Source organism: Oxyura jamaicensis, chromosome 3 (assembly GCF_011077185.1).
Source record: "Oxyura jamaicensis isolate SHBP4307 breed ruddy duck chromosome 3, BPBGC_Ojam_1.0, whole genome shotgun sequence".
Lineage (NCBI taxonomy): Eukaryota > Metazoa > Chordata > Aves > Anseriformes > Anatidae > Oxyura > Oxyura jamaicensis.
Genome location: NC_048895.1, coordinates 118207442 through 118221701, shown reverse-complemented (window position 1 = coordinate 118221701; position 14260 = coordinate 118207442). Strand labels below are relative to the sequence as shown.

The 14260-nt window shown below is 69.9% G+C and overlaps 1 protein-coding gene across 2 annotated transcripts in view; it reads left to right on the top strand.

The window, feature by feature from the left end:
- Window positions 1-527: 527 nt before the first annotated feature.
- CAD (carbamoyl-phosphate synthetase 2, aspartate transcarbamylase, and dihydroorotase) overlaps window positions 528-14260 on the top strand; it is a 14128-nt gene continuing 395 nt past the window's right edge. The window contains exons 1-44 of one of the 2 annotated variants that reach the window (XM_035321478.1): window positions 528-708; window positions 973-1112; window positions 2027-2156; window positions 2374-2516; window positions 2668-2809; window positions 3218-3389; window positions 3475-3660; window positions 3743-3855; window positions 4137-4282; window positions 4362-4493; window positions 4670-4903; window positions 5017-5238; window positions 5585-5773; window positions 6091-6215; window positions 6314-6447; window positions 6519-6631; window positions 6736-6986; window positions 7061-7307; window positions 7418-7516; window positions 7647-7871; window positions 7952-8134; window positions 8235-8453; window positions 8550-8717; window positions 8785-8967; window positions 9053-9157; window positions 9225-9473; window positions 9711-9792; window positions 9962-10128; window positions 10232-10396; window positions 10470-10601; window positions 10699-10900; window positions 11009-11199; window positions 11267-11407; window positions 11496-11591; window positions 11659-11800; window positions 11916-11963; window positions 12463-12507; window positions 12617-12771; window positions 12879-12953; window positions 13029-13241; window positions 13385-13510; window positions 13579-13734; window positions 13806-13907; window positions 13975-14069. In XM_035321478.1, the coding sequence (XP_035177369.1) occupies window positions 627-708; window positions 973-1112; window positions 2027-2156; window positions 2374-2516; window positions 2668-2809; window positions 3218-3389; window positions 3475-3660; window positions 3743-3855; window positions 4137-4282; window positions 4362-4493; window positions 4670-4903; window positions 5017-5238; window positions 5585-5773; window positions 6091-6215; window positions 6314-6447; window positions 6519-6631; window positions 6736-6986; window positions 7061-7307; window positions 7418-7516; window positions 7647-7871; window positions 7952-8134; window positions 8235-8453; window positions 8550-8717; window positions 8785-8967; window positions 9053-9157; window positions 9225-9473; window positions 9711-9792; window positions 9962-10128; window positions 10232-10396; window positions 10470-10601; window positions 10699-10900; window positions 11009-11199; window positions 11267-11407; window positions 11496-11591; window positions 11659-11800; window positions 11916-11963; window positions 12463-12507; window positions 12617-12771; window positions 12879-12953; window positions 13029-13241; window positions 13385-13510; window positions 13579-13734; window positions 13806-13907; window positions 13975-14069 (6665 nt within the window). In that variant the 5' untranslated portion in view covers window positions 528-626. The remainder of the gene's footprint in view (window positions 709-972; window positions 1113-2026; window positions 2157-2373; window positions 2517-2667; window positions 2810-3217; window positions 3390-3474; window positions 3661-3742; window positions 3856-4136; window positions 4283-4361; window positions 4494-4669; window positions 4904-5016; window positions 5239-5584; window positions 5774-6090; window positions 6216-6313; window positions 6448-6518; window positions 6632-6735; window positions 6987-7060; window positions 7308-7417; window positions 7517-7646; window positions 7872-7951; window positions 8135-8234; window positions 8454-8549; window positions 8718-8784; window positions 8968-9052; window positions 9158-9224; window positions 9474-9710; window positions 9793-9961; window positions 10129-10231; window positions 10397-10469; window positions 10602-10698; window positions 10901-11008; window positions 11200-11266; window positions 11408-11495; window positions 11592-11658; window positions 11801-11915; window positions 11964-12462; window positions 12508-12616; window positions 12772-12878; window positions 12954-13028; window positions 13242-13384; window positions 13511-13578; window positions 13735-13805; window positions 13908-13974; window positions 14070-14260) is intronic. The other variant, XM_035321479.1, reaches the window with a different exon arrangement.

Below are 14260 nucleotides of genomic sequence, written 5' to 3'. Positions count from 1 at the left end.
GCTGACCCCTGCGATTTCCCCAAATGCGGGAAACTCGACTGCATAATTTGTGGTAGTGGGGGACTGCGTTCGCGCTCTCCCCTGGTTCTGCGGTTCCAAAGTTAGAGCTCTGATGTTTGTTGGTGTTATTATATTTGAAGTTACGTGTTTTTTATAAGGCTTCTGTACTGTTTTTTGTGTTCCGTTATGTTTTGCCTCCATCCTCTCTTAGAGTGCTGGGCTCTGCCTTCGGAGGCCTCGCTCTGTTTCCGCCCACGGTCCCGGGGCCGTGTCCACCTCCCCCTGGCGGGCCCCCGCCGCTTCCCCACTCGTGACCGCTCCCTCCCGGCGGCGCGGCCCAGGGCGGGCGGTCCCGGCCGGGGGAGGCGCCGCGCGGAACCACCTCCCCGCCCTCCGGCCCCGCGTTTCCGCGCAGGCCCCGGGCCCTCTGCGCCCCCCGTGCCCCGCGGGCGCCCCCGGCCGCCAGGTGCTCCAGGTGCAGCGGCGCCGCCCCGCCGCCGGGGGCCGTCCCGCCCCGTCCCGTCCCGCCCCGGCTCCTCCCCGGATCCTCCGCGCCGCCGCTGCCGCCGCGCTGCACGCGCCTGGCTCGGTGCTGCCGCCGCCGCCGGAGCGCACGTGGAGCCGCCATGGGCCGCCTGGTGCTGCAGGACGGGTCGGTGCTGCGCGGCCGCGCCTTCGGGGCCGCTGCCGCCGCCGCCGGGGAAGTCGGTGAGTGCGGCCGGGCCGGGGCCGCGCTCCGCTCCCCTCCCGGCGGGGGCTGCCCAGCCCGGGAGCGGGGCCGGTGAGCTCCCGGGGCCGCCCCGTCCCGTCCCATCTCCCCCCGCTCCCGCCTCCCCCGGCGGCGATGGCCCTGGCCGAGGGGTGCCGGGGCCGGGTCGGGGCTCGCGGGACGTGGGGGCGCGGTGCGGTGCCGCGGGGGTCCGGTAGCGGCCGGGACCCGCCGCCACGGCTCGGGCTGTGCTGTCCCCGCAGTGTTCCAGACCGGCGTGGTGGGCTACCCCGAGGCGCTGACCGACCCCTCGTACCGGGCCCAGATCCTGGTGCTCACCTACCCGCTCGTCGGCAACTACGGCGTGCCCCGCGACGAGGCCGACCCCTTCGGGCTGAGCCGGGTGAGGGCACGGCCGCCTCCTGGGGCGCTGCCAGCGCTGCTGCCAAACTTGGCCGCCCACGGGCACGCGTTGGGGCGCGGCGGCACGTGGCAGGCGGAGGTTGTGCCGCGATGCCGCGGGCACCCAGCGCTGGGCAGGGAGCGGGAGCTGGAGCACCCCTGTGCTCCTGGACCGAGGCGCTGTGGGGCTGGGTGCTGCTCCCTGGGCCAGCTCCATGTGCAGAGTGGGGGTCCCTGCCCCTGGGGCTGGGGGGCCGAGCAGCTCAAGGTCCCCGGGCCCTTTCCAGCCACTCAGCCGCCCCTGCCCCCAGGACAGAGTCCAGGCCCCGCTGCAGCAGCTCCGTGTCCGCCTCAGGCCCCGCTGCGCTGCCCCTGGGCCCCCTCCTGCGCTGCTGGGTCAGATGTCCCCAGCCTCACTCACACTGCTGGCAGTCCTTGCTGTGCTGGAGACGCGTGGGTCCGTCCCTGCTGGGGCTCTGTCAGGCTCTGCTCCTGGGGTCCAGAGTCCCCGTCCCACAGGGTGGGATGTGGTGGTGCTGTCCCACACCACATCTGCCCTGTGCTGAGGAGTTCCACGGCTGTGTTGGCCTCCAGGCAGGGGGCTGTGGTCCAGCAGCACTTGGGGTCTGCCTGCCCTGTCCTGGGGCTCCCAAGGACCATGACATCAGCCACACCGAGCCTCAACCTTACTGGTCTGGGTGTGGGGTGAGACAGGGATGGTGCCAATGCTGCCAGGGTGCCCTGGCCACGTGGGTAGGGCTGGGGGGCCTTGTCTCTTAGGACTCCCACAGCTCTGGGCTGTAGCTGTCCCATGGTGCCCCACAGGGTGGCCAGGTTGGGCACTCACGGGGTGCAGGGGGCCTCTCCTGGGCTGGTGGCCACGATCCCGGCCGTGCTCACACTCTGTTCCTACAGTGGTTCGAGTCCAGCAAGATCCACGTGGCTGCCTTGGTGGTGGGCGAGTGCTCGGAGACCCCTAGCCACTGGAGTGCGTCCTGCTCCCTTCACCAGTGGCTCAAGGAGCAGAACATCCCTGGTCTGGCAGGTGGGGCTGGGGGCTGCAGGGTCGGGTCCAGGGGCAGGGGTGGAGCTGGGGGGCACCTAGGGTGCTGGGGCAGCGAGTCTGGGACCAGACCTGTCTCTGCACTGGGATTTGCTCCCCAGGGCTCCACCCAGTGTTGGAGTGGTGAAGATGCTGGAGCATGGGGTCCTGCTCGGGGTGGGATGGGGCCGCACGGCCGTGTCTCATGGCCCTTCTGCAGGGGTGGATACTCGGGCCCTAACAAAGAAGATCCGTGAGAAGGGCACGCTGCTGGGGAAGCTGGTGCCAGATGAGACCCTTGAGACAAGCCTCTCCTTTGAGGACCCCAACAAGCGGCATCTCGTCCAGGAGGTGTCACTGAAGGTATGGCCAGGGGGCACGGGTGTGAATGGTCGGGGGATCTGGGTGCCTGGTGCTGAGCTGGGGCTGCGGGGCTCCTTGCAGCAGAGGGCCAGCCCCAGGCTGGGAGGGGGTGTGGGCGATCGTCTGGTCCCCGCACTCACCTTCCCTGCAGACACCCCGCGTGTTCAACCCGGGCGGATCCCTGCGGATCACCGCAGTCGACTGCGGCCTCAAGTACAACCAGGTCCGGTGCCTGTGCGAGCGGGGGGCGGCCGTCACCGTGGTTCCCTGGGACCATCCGCTGGACACCGCAGGTGGGGTGGGCCCAGCCGGGGGCTCCCAGGGCCCTGCAAAGGGGAGGGTGGGATCCGGAGCAGGGGTTGTCTCCTTGGCTGGTGCTGGGAGCATTGGGGAACCACATTGTGCCCCATGACAGGGAGCTTGGGCACCTCAGTATCATCATGCCTTGAGGTCATGGGGGACAGTGGTTTGTTTGGGATCCTGCATGAGACGTGGTGGGTGTGGGGCTGGGACGTCATGATTGTGAGTGGGGTTGTGGTCTGTGGGTCCGGGATACCTCCGTGCAACCCTCTTTGGGAGTTGGTGAGGTGGTGCACTTGGGCTGCATCTCTGTTGGGCTGCTGGGTAGGGCCTGGGGTGATCCCTCTGTGATCCACAGGGGCTGGTTTCCCCTCTGTGACTCTGCTTCTGTCTGGGCACAGACTTTGATGGGCTTTTCATCAGCAACGGCCCTGGGGACCCGCAGCTCTGCCAGCAGACAGTGGCCAACCTGCGCAGCGTGCTGGGGGCCCCCCAGCCCAAGCCCGTCTTCGGGGTCTGCCTGGGGCACCAGCTGATCGCCTTGGCCATTGGTGCCCACACCTACAAGATGAAGTGAGAGGAGTCTGGGGGTGGGCAGGCAGCCGGTGCAGGGTCCTGGCCGCCTGGGGGTGCCTGACGCCCTGCGCCCCTGCTCCAGGTACGGGAACCGTGGGCACAACCAGCCCTGCCTGCACGAGGACACGGGGCGCTGCTTCATCACGGCGCAGAACCACGGCTTCGCGGTGGAGGCGGGCAGCCTGCCACCCGGCTGGGCCCCGCTCTTCACCAACGCCAACGACCGCTCCAACGAGGGCCTCGTGCACGAGCACAAGCCCTTCTTCAGGTGGGCACGGGGAGAGAGCGGGGGATGGCCCCTGTGTGGGGCTGGGGTGCAGGGCCGTGCCCTGCCTGACCTCCCCCTGCAGTGTCCAGTTCCACCCTGAGCACCGCGCCGGCCCCACGGACCTGGAGGGACTCTTTGATGTCTTCGTGGAGGCAGCACGGGACCTGCAGCGGGGGGATGGCAGTGCCAGAACAGGTGGGTGTGGGGCACGAGGGTGCTACCGAGCCCCCAGTGCCTGGGATGCGCTGCACGAGGGGTGCTGTGCTGGGGGCTGTGGGGCAGAGCTGGATGCTGGGGCTGGGGCTGTGTGGGGGCTGCGGTCACATCTGCGGGGCTGTGTGCGGGGTCCGAGGCTGGGGCCCAGGGGCAGAGGGGCTGCGGGCCGTGGTAGTGATGTGCGGGGCTGTGGGGCTGGGGCTGTGCCTGGGGGTGCAGCCTCGTGGGGCTCACAGCACCCCCCGTCCCGTCCCCTGCAGTGCGGCAGCACCTGCAGGACTGGCTGGCGTACAGCGAGGCGCCGGCTGCAGGGCAGGAGCCCGCCCGGCCCCGCAAGGTGCTGATCCTGGGCTCTGGCGGCCTCTCCATCGGGCAGGCAGGAGAGTTTGACTACTCGGGGTCGCAGGTGAGTGCCCCGCCGGGGGCTGGGGTGGGCACGGGGCGGCGGGCCCAGGCTGTGAGCTGTGAGCCTGCCGCTCCCCCAGGCCATCAAAGCGCTGAAGGAGGAGAACATCCAGACGGTGCTGATCAACCCCAACATCGCCACGGTGCAGACCTCCAAGGGGCTGGCAGACAAGGTGTACTTCCTGCCCATCACCCCCGAGTACGTCACCCAGGTGAGCATTGCGGGGCTGGGGGCCATGAGGACAGGGAGCTGGGGGTCTGTCGGGGTAAGAGGGCATCTGAGGGGCTGCCTGGGGGTCTCTGGGTGGTGGAGCGCTGCCTGGGGGGCAGCAGGGCAATGGAGGGAGCTGGAGGGTGCAGCCCCACTGATTGCTCACTGCACCCCCAGGTGATCCGGAATGAGCGCCCCGACGGGGTGCTGCTGACTTTCGGGGGGCAGACGGCCCTCAACTGCGGCGTGGAGCTCACCAAGGCTGGGGTGCTGGAGCGGTACCGCGTGCGGGTGCTGGGCACCCCCGTCGCCTCCATCGAGATGACGGAGGATCGCAAAGTCTTTGTAGAAAAGATGGAGGAGATCGGGGAGCACGTGGCGCCCAGCGAGGCCGCTGCCTCCCTGGAGCAGGTCTGGGGGCACGGTGGGGTGGTCGTGGGGAAGGATGGAGCTGGGGGCAGGATGGGGGTCAGCACCCTGGCAGGGTGCTGACCCCCTGCTGTTGGTGTCGCTGCCCTCCCCAGGCACAGGCAGCAGCCGAGCGGCTCGGGTACCCGGTGCTGGTGCGCTCCGCGTATGCCCTCGGGGGCCTGGGCTCCGGCTTCGCCAACAGCCGGGAGGAGCTGGTGGCACTGGTGAGCCAGGCCTTCACCCACACCTCCCAGGTCCTGGTGGACAAGTCCCTGAAGGGCTGGAAGGAGATCGAGTACGAGGTGGTGCGGGACGCCTACAACAACTGCGTCACGGTATGAGACGGGGCCGGGGAGCCCCCTGCCCCCCGGGGGGTTGTGGAGGGGCGGGTGCTGCAGGGCACGGGAGGCAGGGGCTCCCTGCTGTGCCCCCACCCCTGGGGGCTCCCACCCCCTTTCCTGATGGGACAGCCCCTGCCCAGCAGGACGGGTGCCCTGCTGTGCTCTGGGGGCCAGCAGCACTGCGGCGTCGCAGGGGCTGGTGTTCAAGTCCTGGCTGTGCGGGGAGCCCCCGATGGTCCCCAGGGGATGGGGGTCAGGTGGGACCGTTCTGAGGCTCAGTGGAGCACTGGGGTGGGAGCACAGATGGCTGGGGCCACCCGCATTGACCCCTTGCTGCCAGGTGTGCAACATGGAGAACCTGGACCCGCTGGGGATCCACACGGGCGAGTCCATCGTGGTGGCGCCCAGTCAGACCCTCAATGACACCGAGTACTTCATGCTGCGGCGCACGGCCGTGAAGGTGGTGCAGCACCTGGGCATCGTGGGCGAGTGCAACATCCAGTTTGCACTGAACCCCGAGTCGGAGCAGGTGAGCGCAGCCCCCTGCATGCCCCGTCCCTGAGCCCACCAGGGCATCCCTGGGGGAGCCTGGCCCGGGTCCTGCCCGTGCCGTGCCACGGGGCTGAGCCTTGCCTTGCTGCCCTTGGGCCGTGTCGGCCACTTGCCTGGCTCCCCACCAGTCTTCTCCCGGAGCTGCACAGACCTGTGCGGTCCTCGGGTGGTCTCTGCCCCGTGGCAGTCGCTGCCCTCCTGTGTGAGCTCCGTGGTCTCCCTCCCAGCTGAGCTGCGGGTGGGGGGCTGCGAGGGGCCTGTCCAATGCTCAGCCCCCCTGCCTGCTCCTTGCAGTACTACATCATCGAGGTGAACGCCCGGCTCTCCCGCAGCTCTGCCCTGGCCAGTAAGGCCACCGGCTACCCCCTGGCTTACGTGGCTGCCAAGCTGGCCCTGGGCATCCCCCTGCCTGTCCTCAGGTAACGGTGTCACCGCTGGGGACCGGGAACAGACCTTGGACATCCCGAGGGCCCTGCGTGCAGGCTCCTGACACCATCCCCTCCTGTCCCGTCCCCAGGAACTCGGTCACAAACTCCACCACTGCCAACTTCGAGCCCAGCCTGGATTACTGCGTGGTGAAGATCCCGCGCTGGGACCTCAGCAAGTTCCTGCGCGTCAGCACCAAGATCGGCAGCTCCATGAAGAGCGTGGGTGAGCACGGCGGGGCCGGCAGCGCGGGGCGGCACGGCGCGGGTCCCGGCTGCTCACGGCTCCCTCCGCAGGGGAGGTGATGGCCATCGGCAGGAACTTTGAGGAGGCTTTCCAGAAGGCGCTGAGGATGGTGGACGAGAACTGCGTGGGCTTCGACCACACTGTGAAACCAGCCTCGGATGTGGTGAGTGCTGGGGTCAACGGGGCGGAAAGGCTGGTGGGTCGGCCGGGGGGGGCTGCGCTGCTGGGCAGGCCCTCCCGGCCCCACTCACCCCTCGGTCCTGCCAGGAGCTGGAGACACCCACGGACAAGCGGATCTTTGTGCTGGCCGCGGCGCTGCGGGCCGGCTACTCCATCGAGCGCCTCTACGAGCTGACCAAGATTGACTGCTGGTTCCTGCACAAGATGAAGAACATCACGGACCACGCGGTGCTGCTGGAGGCGTACCGCGAGGAGCAGAGCACCATGCCGCCCGCTGTGCTCCAGCGCGCCAAGCAGCTGGGCTTCTCCGACAAGCAGGTGGCCTTGGCAGTGCTCAGGTGAGGTTTGGGGCGGCCCCTGGCTCTGCTGCAGGTGCCGGTCTGCAGCCTGGCGCTCACCCTGCCCCCTGCAGCACCGAGCTGGCCGTACGGAAGATGCGGCACGACCTGAAGATCCTGCCGGTGGTGAAGCAGATCGATACCGTGGCGGCCGAGTGGCCGGCCCAAACCAACTACCTGTACCTGACCTACAACGGCACCGAGCACGACCTGGCCTTCCACGAGCCCCATGTCATGGTCATCGGCTCCGGCGTTTACCGCATCGGCAGCAGCGTCGAGTTCGACTGGTGTGCCGTGGGCTGCATCCAGGAGCTCCGCAAGGTTGGACGGGCCCCAGCTCCCCACGGGCGTCTCTGGGCGGGCGGTGGGAAACGTGGCCAGAGGATGGGGTGGGGGTGTCCTCAGCTTCACCTCGTCTGTGTACCCGGCAGATGGGTTTCAAGACGATCATGGTGAACTACAACCCCGAGACAGTGAGCACGGACTACGACATGTGCGACCGCCTCTACTTCGACGAGATCTCCTTTGAGGTGAGCGGGCTGGGGCCCTGCCCACTGTGGGGCTGGGGTGGGGGGCGTCCCGGGCCCTGCCCTCTGCGGGGCCAGTGGGGATGGGGGCCACCGCGGCCCCTTCCCAGCCAGCCCCCTGCCCCGCGTGCAGGTGGTGATGGACATCTATGAGCTGGAGAACCCCGAGGGTGTGATCCTGTCCATGGGGGGGCAGCTGCCCAACAACATTGCCATGGCCCTGCACCGGCAGCAGTGCCGCATCCTGGGCACCTCCCCGGAGGCCATTGACTCGGCCGAGAACCGCTTCAAGTTCTCCCGCCTGCTCGACACCATCGGCATCAGCCAGCCCCTCTGGAAGGAGCTCTCAGACATGGAGGTGGGGGTGCTGGGGGTGACGGGCTGCCCGAGGGGACGGGCCCTGGGCACGCCGGCTGAGGGTGCCTGCCTCTCCCCCAGTCGGCCAAGCACTTCTGCGGCAAGGTGGGCTACCCCTGCGTCGTGCGGCCCTCCTACGTGCTGAGCGGTGCGGCCATGAACGTGGCCTACTCGGACAGCGACCTGGAGAAGTTCCTGAGCAACGCCGTGGCTGTGTCCAAGGAGCAGCCCGTTGTCATCTCCAAGTTCATCCAGGAGGCCAAGGTTGGCCAGGGCTCCTGCAGCCCGGGGGTGGCTGCTGCGCCTCGAGAGCCAGGTCCTTCCTCGGCGCCTTGCTGGGCGGTGACCGTGTGCCTGCTCGCAGGAGATCGACGTGGACGCGGTGGCCTGCGACGGCGTGGTGGTGGCCATTGCCATCTCAGAGCACGTGGAGAACGCCGGGGTGCATTCCGGCGATGCCACTCTGGTGACACCCCCTCAGGACATCACCCCCAAGACGCTGGAGCGCATCAAGGCAATCGTCCATGCCATCGGGCAGGAGCTGCAGGTCACCGGGCCCTTCAACCTGCAGCTCATCGCCAAGGTACCTCTGACGGGGAGGATGGGGCTGTGCCGGGAGGGGTGCTGCAAGGACCCCCGCAGCCCCAGGACGCCCCTCACACCCGTCCCCTCTCCGCAGGACGACCAGCTGAAGGTGATCGAGTGCAACGTGCGCGTGTCCCGCTCCTTTCCCTTCGTCTCCAAGACCCTGGGAGTGGACCTGGTGGCTCTGGCCAGCCAGGTGATCATGGGCGAGGACGTGGAGCCCGTGGGGCTCATGACAGGCACGGGCATCGTTGGCGTCAAGGTGAGCGGGGGCCAGGGCCGGGGCCGGGGGCCGCGTGTGGGCGGTGGCTGAGCCCTGCCGCCCCCAGGTGCCCCAGTTCTCCTTCTCGCGCCTGGCGGGCGCGGACGTGGTGCTGGGCGTGGAGATGACCAGCACGGGCGAGGTGGCCTGCTTCGGGGAGAACCGCTGCGAGGCGTACCTGAAGGCCATGCTCAGCACTGGCTTCAAGATCCCCAAGAAGAACATCCTGCTGACCATCGGCAGCTACAAGGTGTGTGGGGACGGGGCTGCGGGGACGGGGCTGGCGGGGCCTGGCCCCCCCCCCAGTGCCCTGACCAGCTGCGGTGGTGCTGCAGAACAAGAGCGAGCTGCTGCCCACGGTGCGGACCCTGGAGAGCCTCGGCTACAACCTGTACGCCAGCCTCGGCACGGCCGACTTCTACACGGAGCACGGCATCAAGGTGGGGGCTCGGGGCCTGGCGGGGGGGCCGGGGGCAGCGCAGGGCTGTGACGGGGTGCTGCGGGCAGGTGATGGCGGTGGACTGGCACTTCGAGGAGGCAGACGGCAGCGAGGCCGGCGCCCGTGAGACGCAGCGCAGCATCCTGGACTACCTGGCCGAGAACCACTTTGAGATGGTCATCAACCTCTCCATGCGCAACTCGGGGGGGCGGCGTCTTTCCTCCTTCGTCACCAAGGGGTACCGCACCCGGCGCCTGGCCGTCGACTACTCGGTGCCGCTGATCATCGACATCAAGTGCACCAAGCTCTTTGTGGAGGTGGGACCGGGCACGAGGTGATGTGGGGGGCACTGGGGGTGCTGGCAGGCAGGGGCTGTGCCGGGGCAGCCCCCCGGGGGTGCTGCAGGGCTGGCAATGTACGTGGGCTCTGCTATGGGCGGGAGGGCGGCTTCTGGGCTGGGGCTCGAGTAGGTGCCCTCGTCCTGGCCCCGTTTGAGCCTTGTCCACACACACCCCTGGAGGACACATCTAACCTGGCAGCTGCTGCTCCCACAGGCACTGGGCCAGATCGGGGCCGCCCCCCCGCTCAAGATGCACGTGGACTGCATGACGTCCCAGAAACTCATCCGCCTGCCGGGTAGGTGGGGCTGGGGGCTCTGGGGGCAGCACGGGGCCAGGGGAGTACCCGGGGCAGCCCTGGGGACAGGGGCGGTCCTGTCTGCTGCTGGCGTCCCCTGCATCGGCCGTGTCCCTGCGCACCGGCCCCTGCCCAGCGCCGCTGCTGCTGATGCTGCCCCGCTCCCCAGGGCTGATCGACGTCCATGTGCACCTCCGCGAGCCGGGTGGCACCCATAAGGAGGACTTTGCCTCAGGCACAGCAGCTGCCTTGGCTGGGGGCGTCACTATGGTGTGTGCCATGCCCAACACCAGCCCTGCCATCACCGATGCCACCTCCTTTGCCCTGGCGCAGAAGGTAAGGAGATGGCACTGCCGCGTCCCCCACCGCCGTCCCCTCGTCGTGTGCTGCCGGGGGGGGCAACCCCTGCCCGGCACCAGCTACATCCCACTGCCCGCAGCTGGCTGAGGCCGGGGCGCGCTGCGACTTCGCCCTCTTCCTGGGTGCTTCCTCGGACAATGCCAGCTCGCTGGGACCCCTGGCCGGGGCGGCTGCTGGGCTCAAGCTGTACCTGAACGACACCTTCTCCAGCCTGCGGATGGACGACGTGTCGCTGTGGATGGAGGTGAGCTGCCGTGGCGGGGGCTGGCGGGGGCCTGGCGAGGGCCCCTGGTGCCCACCAGCCCCATCTCCCCCAGCACTTCGAGCAGTGGCCGCGGCACCTGCCCATCGTGGCCCACGCTGAGAGGCAGACGGTGGCCGCTGTCCTGATGGTGGCCCAGCTGCACCAGCGCCCCGTGCACATCTGCCACGTGGCCCGCCGGGAGGAGGTGAGCAGAGGGCCCCGGGGTCCCGTCAGAGCAGCCCTCGGTGCTGGGGCACGTGGTGCGGGGGGCTGCAGAGCTTCCCTCACCGTGGCTCCCCCAGATCCTCCTCATCAAGGCGGCCAAGCAGAAGGGGGTCCCGGTGACGTGCGAGGTGGCCCCGCACCACCTCTTCCTGTGCCGGGATGACCTGGGGCGCCTCGGGGCGGGCTGCGGGTCCGTGCGGCCGGCGCTGGGCACCCAGCAGGACGTGGAGGCGCTCTGGGAGAACATGGACACCATCGACTGCTTCGCCACGGACCACGGTTAGCCCTGAGGGACCGGGGACGTGGGGTGGGGACGGCAGTGTGTCCTCGTGGGGCCAGGCATTGCAGCCCCGTCCCAGTCCCGTGCTGACTGGCTCCCTCTCGCAGCCCCGCACACGCTGGAGGAGAAGCAGGGGCTGGAGCCACCCCCTGGCTACCCAGGCCTGGAGACCATGCTGCCGCTGCTGCTGACGGCCGTGTCCGAGGGACGCCTCACCGTGGAGGACATTGTCCAGCGCCTCTACGAGAACCCCCGCAAGATCTTTGGGCTGCCAGCGCAGGAGGACACCTACGTGGAGGTGGGTCCCTGCCCCGCTGCCCCCCCCCCGGTCTGCCCCCAGCACCTCTGACATGTTCTCCCGGCAGGTGGACCTGGAGCAGGAGTGGGTCATCCCCAAACGCACGGCCTTCTCCAAGGCCCGCTGGACGCCCTTCGAGGGCATGAAGGTGAAGGGGACGGTGCGACGGGTGGTGCTGCGCGGGGAAGTCGCCTACATCGACGGGCAGGTGAGGCCCCTGCGCTGCTCCTCGGTGCTGCTCCCCCGCACCCAGGGGGGGTCACCGAGCACCCTCCCCTCACCCGCTGTGGCTGCAGGTGCTGGTGCCCCCTGGCTACGGGCAGGACGTGAGGAAGTGGCCCCTGGGAGCCGTGCCCGTGCCACACACGGCCCCCTCCAAGGACAGCGTGAAGGTAACGGCGCGCGGCAGGCTGGGGGGGCCCTGCCCGGCCCCGGCTCCAGCTCGGCCTCTCCCCGCAGACCCCCGAGCGGCCCAGGCATGCAGGGGTGGGCGAGACGCTGCGCGGCCGAGCCTCCAGCCCCCGCCGGGCCGGCCCCGTGGGCGAGGGGCGCTTCCACCTCCCGCCCCGCATCCACCGCGCCTCCGACCCCGGGCTGCCAGGTGAGGGGAGCGGCGCGGCGGGCGGGGGGGCGGCGGGGCAGCGAGCGAGCCGCCGTGTCGGGGCCGGGGCCGCGGCCAGGTGCCCCGCTGATGCCTGCCCTTGTGTCCCGTTCAGCGTTCCGGAGGCTGGGAGCCACGCACCGCCCGGGCGCCCGAGGCACCGGTAATGTTGGGGGGGGACTCACTCAGACAATGAGACGTGGCCGCGCTAATGGCACTAACCGCAGCCGATGAGTGCATCCCCTCCCCCAGGTGCCGCGCCGGCCCCGGGCTGCCTGTGCCGCCCCGGCACGGCCCCGTCTCTCACCCCGTGGTGGGGCCGGGTCCCTGGGACGGGGCACGGCGGCGCCCGCCTGCTCCCCTCCTGCCCCGGCCCCAGCCCGCACGGCACCTCGGGGACCCCACGCTTGCCAGTGTGATTGGGGCTGCGTCCGATTGGGGTCCGTGGGAGGCGCGTGTGGGGCGCAGTGCTGGGGTTTGGCCTCACGTCTCAGGCAGCTATCACCCTGGTGTCGGCCCGTGGCGCCTTCACCCAGTGCTGCTGAGGACGGCAGTGAGGGTGCCAGGAGCGCTGCACCGTGCTGGAAACACCCCCGCAACGCAGGGCAGGGCTGTCACAGCCCACCGCCCTCTAACGCTGCTGTTCCCCTCTCCTGCCCCAGCTGAGGACGCCCGAGAAAAGGCCGGCAGGAAGGCAGCGGAGGCAGGTGAGTGCTGTGGGGGAACCGGGGGGTGGGGGACACCCGGCAGTGGGGGGCTCTGGGGGCCGCAGCGTGGCCGCCCGCGTGGGCTGACCGCTTGTTCTTGGTGCCACAGATCCAGCTGCGATTCAGGACAGCCACGTGTACCCGCCGGGACCCTTCCCGCGCCAGGCATCCCCCCAGGGTGTTCCCCACTTCCAGACCTCCCCGCTGCTGCACCCCCTCGTCGGGCAGCACATCCTCTCCGTCCGGCAGTTCTCCAAGGAGCAGGTGCCCAGGCTGGGGGCGGGTGCTGGTGCTGGGAGGCCGTGGGCATGGGGGGTTCAGTGCCACGGGGTGCGCCCTGCCCGCCCCCGCTGAGTCCCCTCTCCTCGCAGATGTCGCATCTCTTCAACGTGGCGCACACCCTGCGCATGCTGGTGCAGAAGGAGCGGAGCCTGGACATCCTCAAGGTGAGCTGGGAGCAGGACCGTGGGTGCCCCGTGCCCCCCTGCTGTGCTCCCCGTGCTGACACCGTGGCCCCGCAGGGCAAGGTGATGGCGTCCATGTTCTACGAGGCGAGCACGCGGACCAGCAGCTCCTTCGCGGCGGCCATGTGCCGCCTGGGCGGCTCCGTGGTGTCCTTCTCCGAAGCCACGTCCTCGGTGCAGAAGGGCGAGTCGCTGGCTGACTCGGTGCAGACCATGTGCTGCTACGCCGACGTGCTGGTGCTGCGGCACCCCCAGCCAGGTGCTGTCGAGGTAAGCGGGCCTGGGGGGCTGCGGGGCCCTGTCCTGCCCCGAGGGCCGGGGCTGTGCCCCACTCTGCGGGGCAGGGCTGTGCCGTGTTCCCCGCTGGGTGCAGGGGCAGGTCCTGCCCGCGCTCAGCCTTGCCTGTGCTCCAGCTGGCTGCCAAGCACTGCCGCAAGCCCGTGATCAACGCCGGGGACGGGGTGGGGGAGCACCCCACGCAGGCGCTGCTGGACATCTTCACCATCCGGGAGGAGCTGGGCACTGTCAACGGCATGACGGTGAGGTGCCGCGGGGCGGGGGGCTGCGGGTGCGGGCCCTGCGGCGCTGTGCTGACCGGTCCCCGCAGATCACCATGGTGGGCGACCTGAAGCACGGGCGCACGGTGCACTCCCTGGCCCGCCTGCTCACCCAGTACCGCGTCAACCTGCGCTACGTGACGCCCCCCAGCCTCCGTATGCCGGCTGACATCACCACCTTTGTGGCCTCCAAGGGCATCAAGCAGGTGAGGAACGGGGGGTGGTGGGGCTGGGGGGGTGCACCCCCTCCCAGCCCCCCTGACAGCGCTGCCCCCAGGAGGAGTTCGGGAGCATCGAGGAGGCGCTGCCAGACACCGACGTGCTCTACGTGACCCGCATCCAGAAGGAGCGCTTCGAGTCTGCCGAGGAGTACGAGGCCGTGAGTGTGGGGCCGGGGCGGGGGCCGGGGCTGTGCCTGGGCATGGTGCTGAGGGCTGTCCCTGCAGTGCTTCGGGCAGTTCGTCCTGACGCCGCACAGCATGACAAGGGCCAAGGAGAAGATGGTGGTGATGCACCCGCTGCCGCGCGTCAACGAGATCAGGTGCGGCTGGGGCCGGGGCTGGGGGGCTCTTGGGGCCGGGGCCGGGGGGGGGGCGGGGGTCTCCCGAGGCTGGTGCTGTCGGGGTGCGGCTGGGCGGTGTTCGGCTCAGGCCCTGGGAGCGTGGGGCGGGGGAGGTGAGGAGGGTCAGGGCCAGGAGCCGCTTGGGGCCAGGCTTGGGGCCCGGGGGGGGG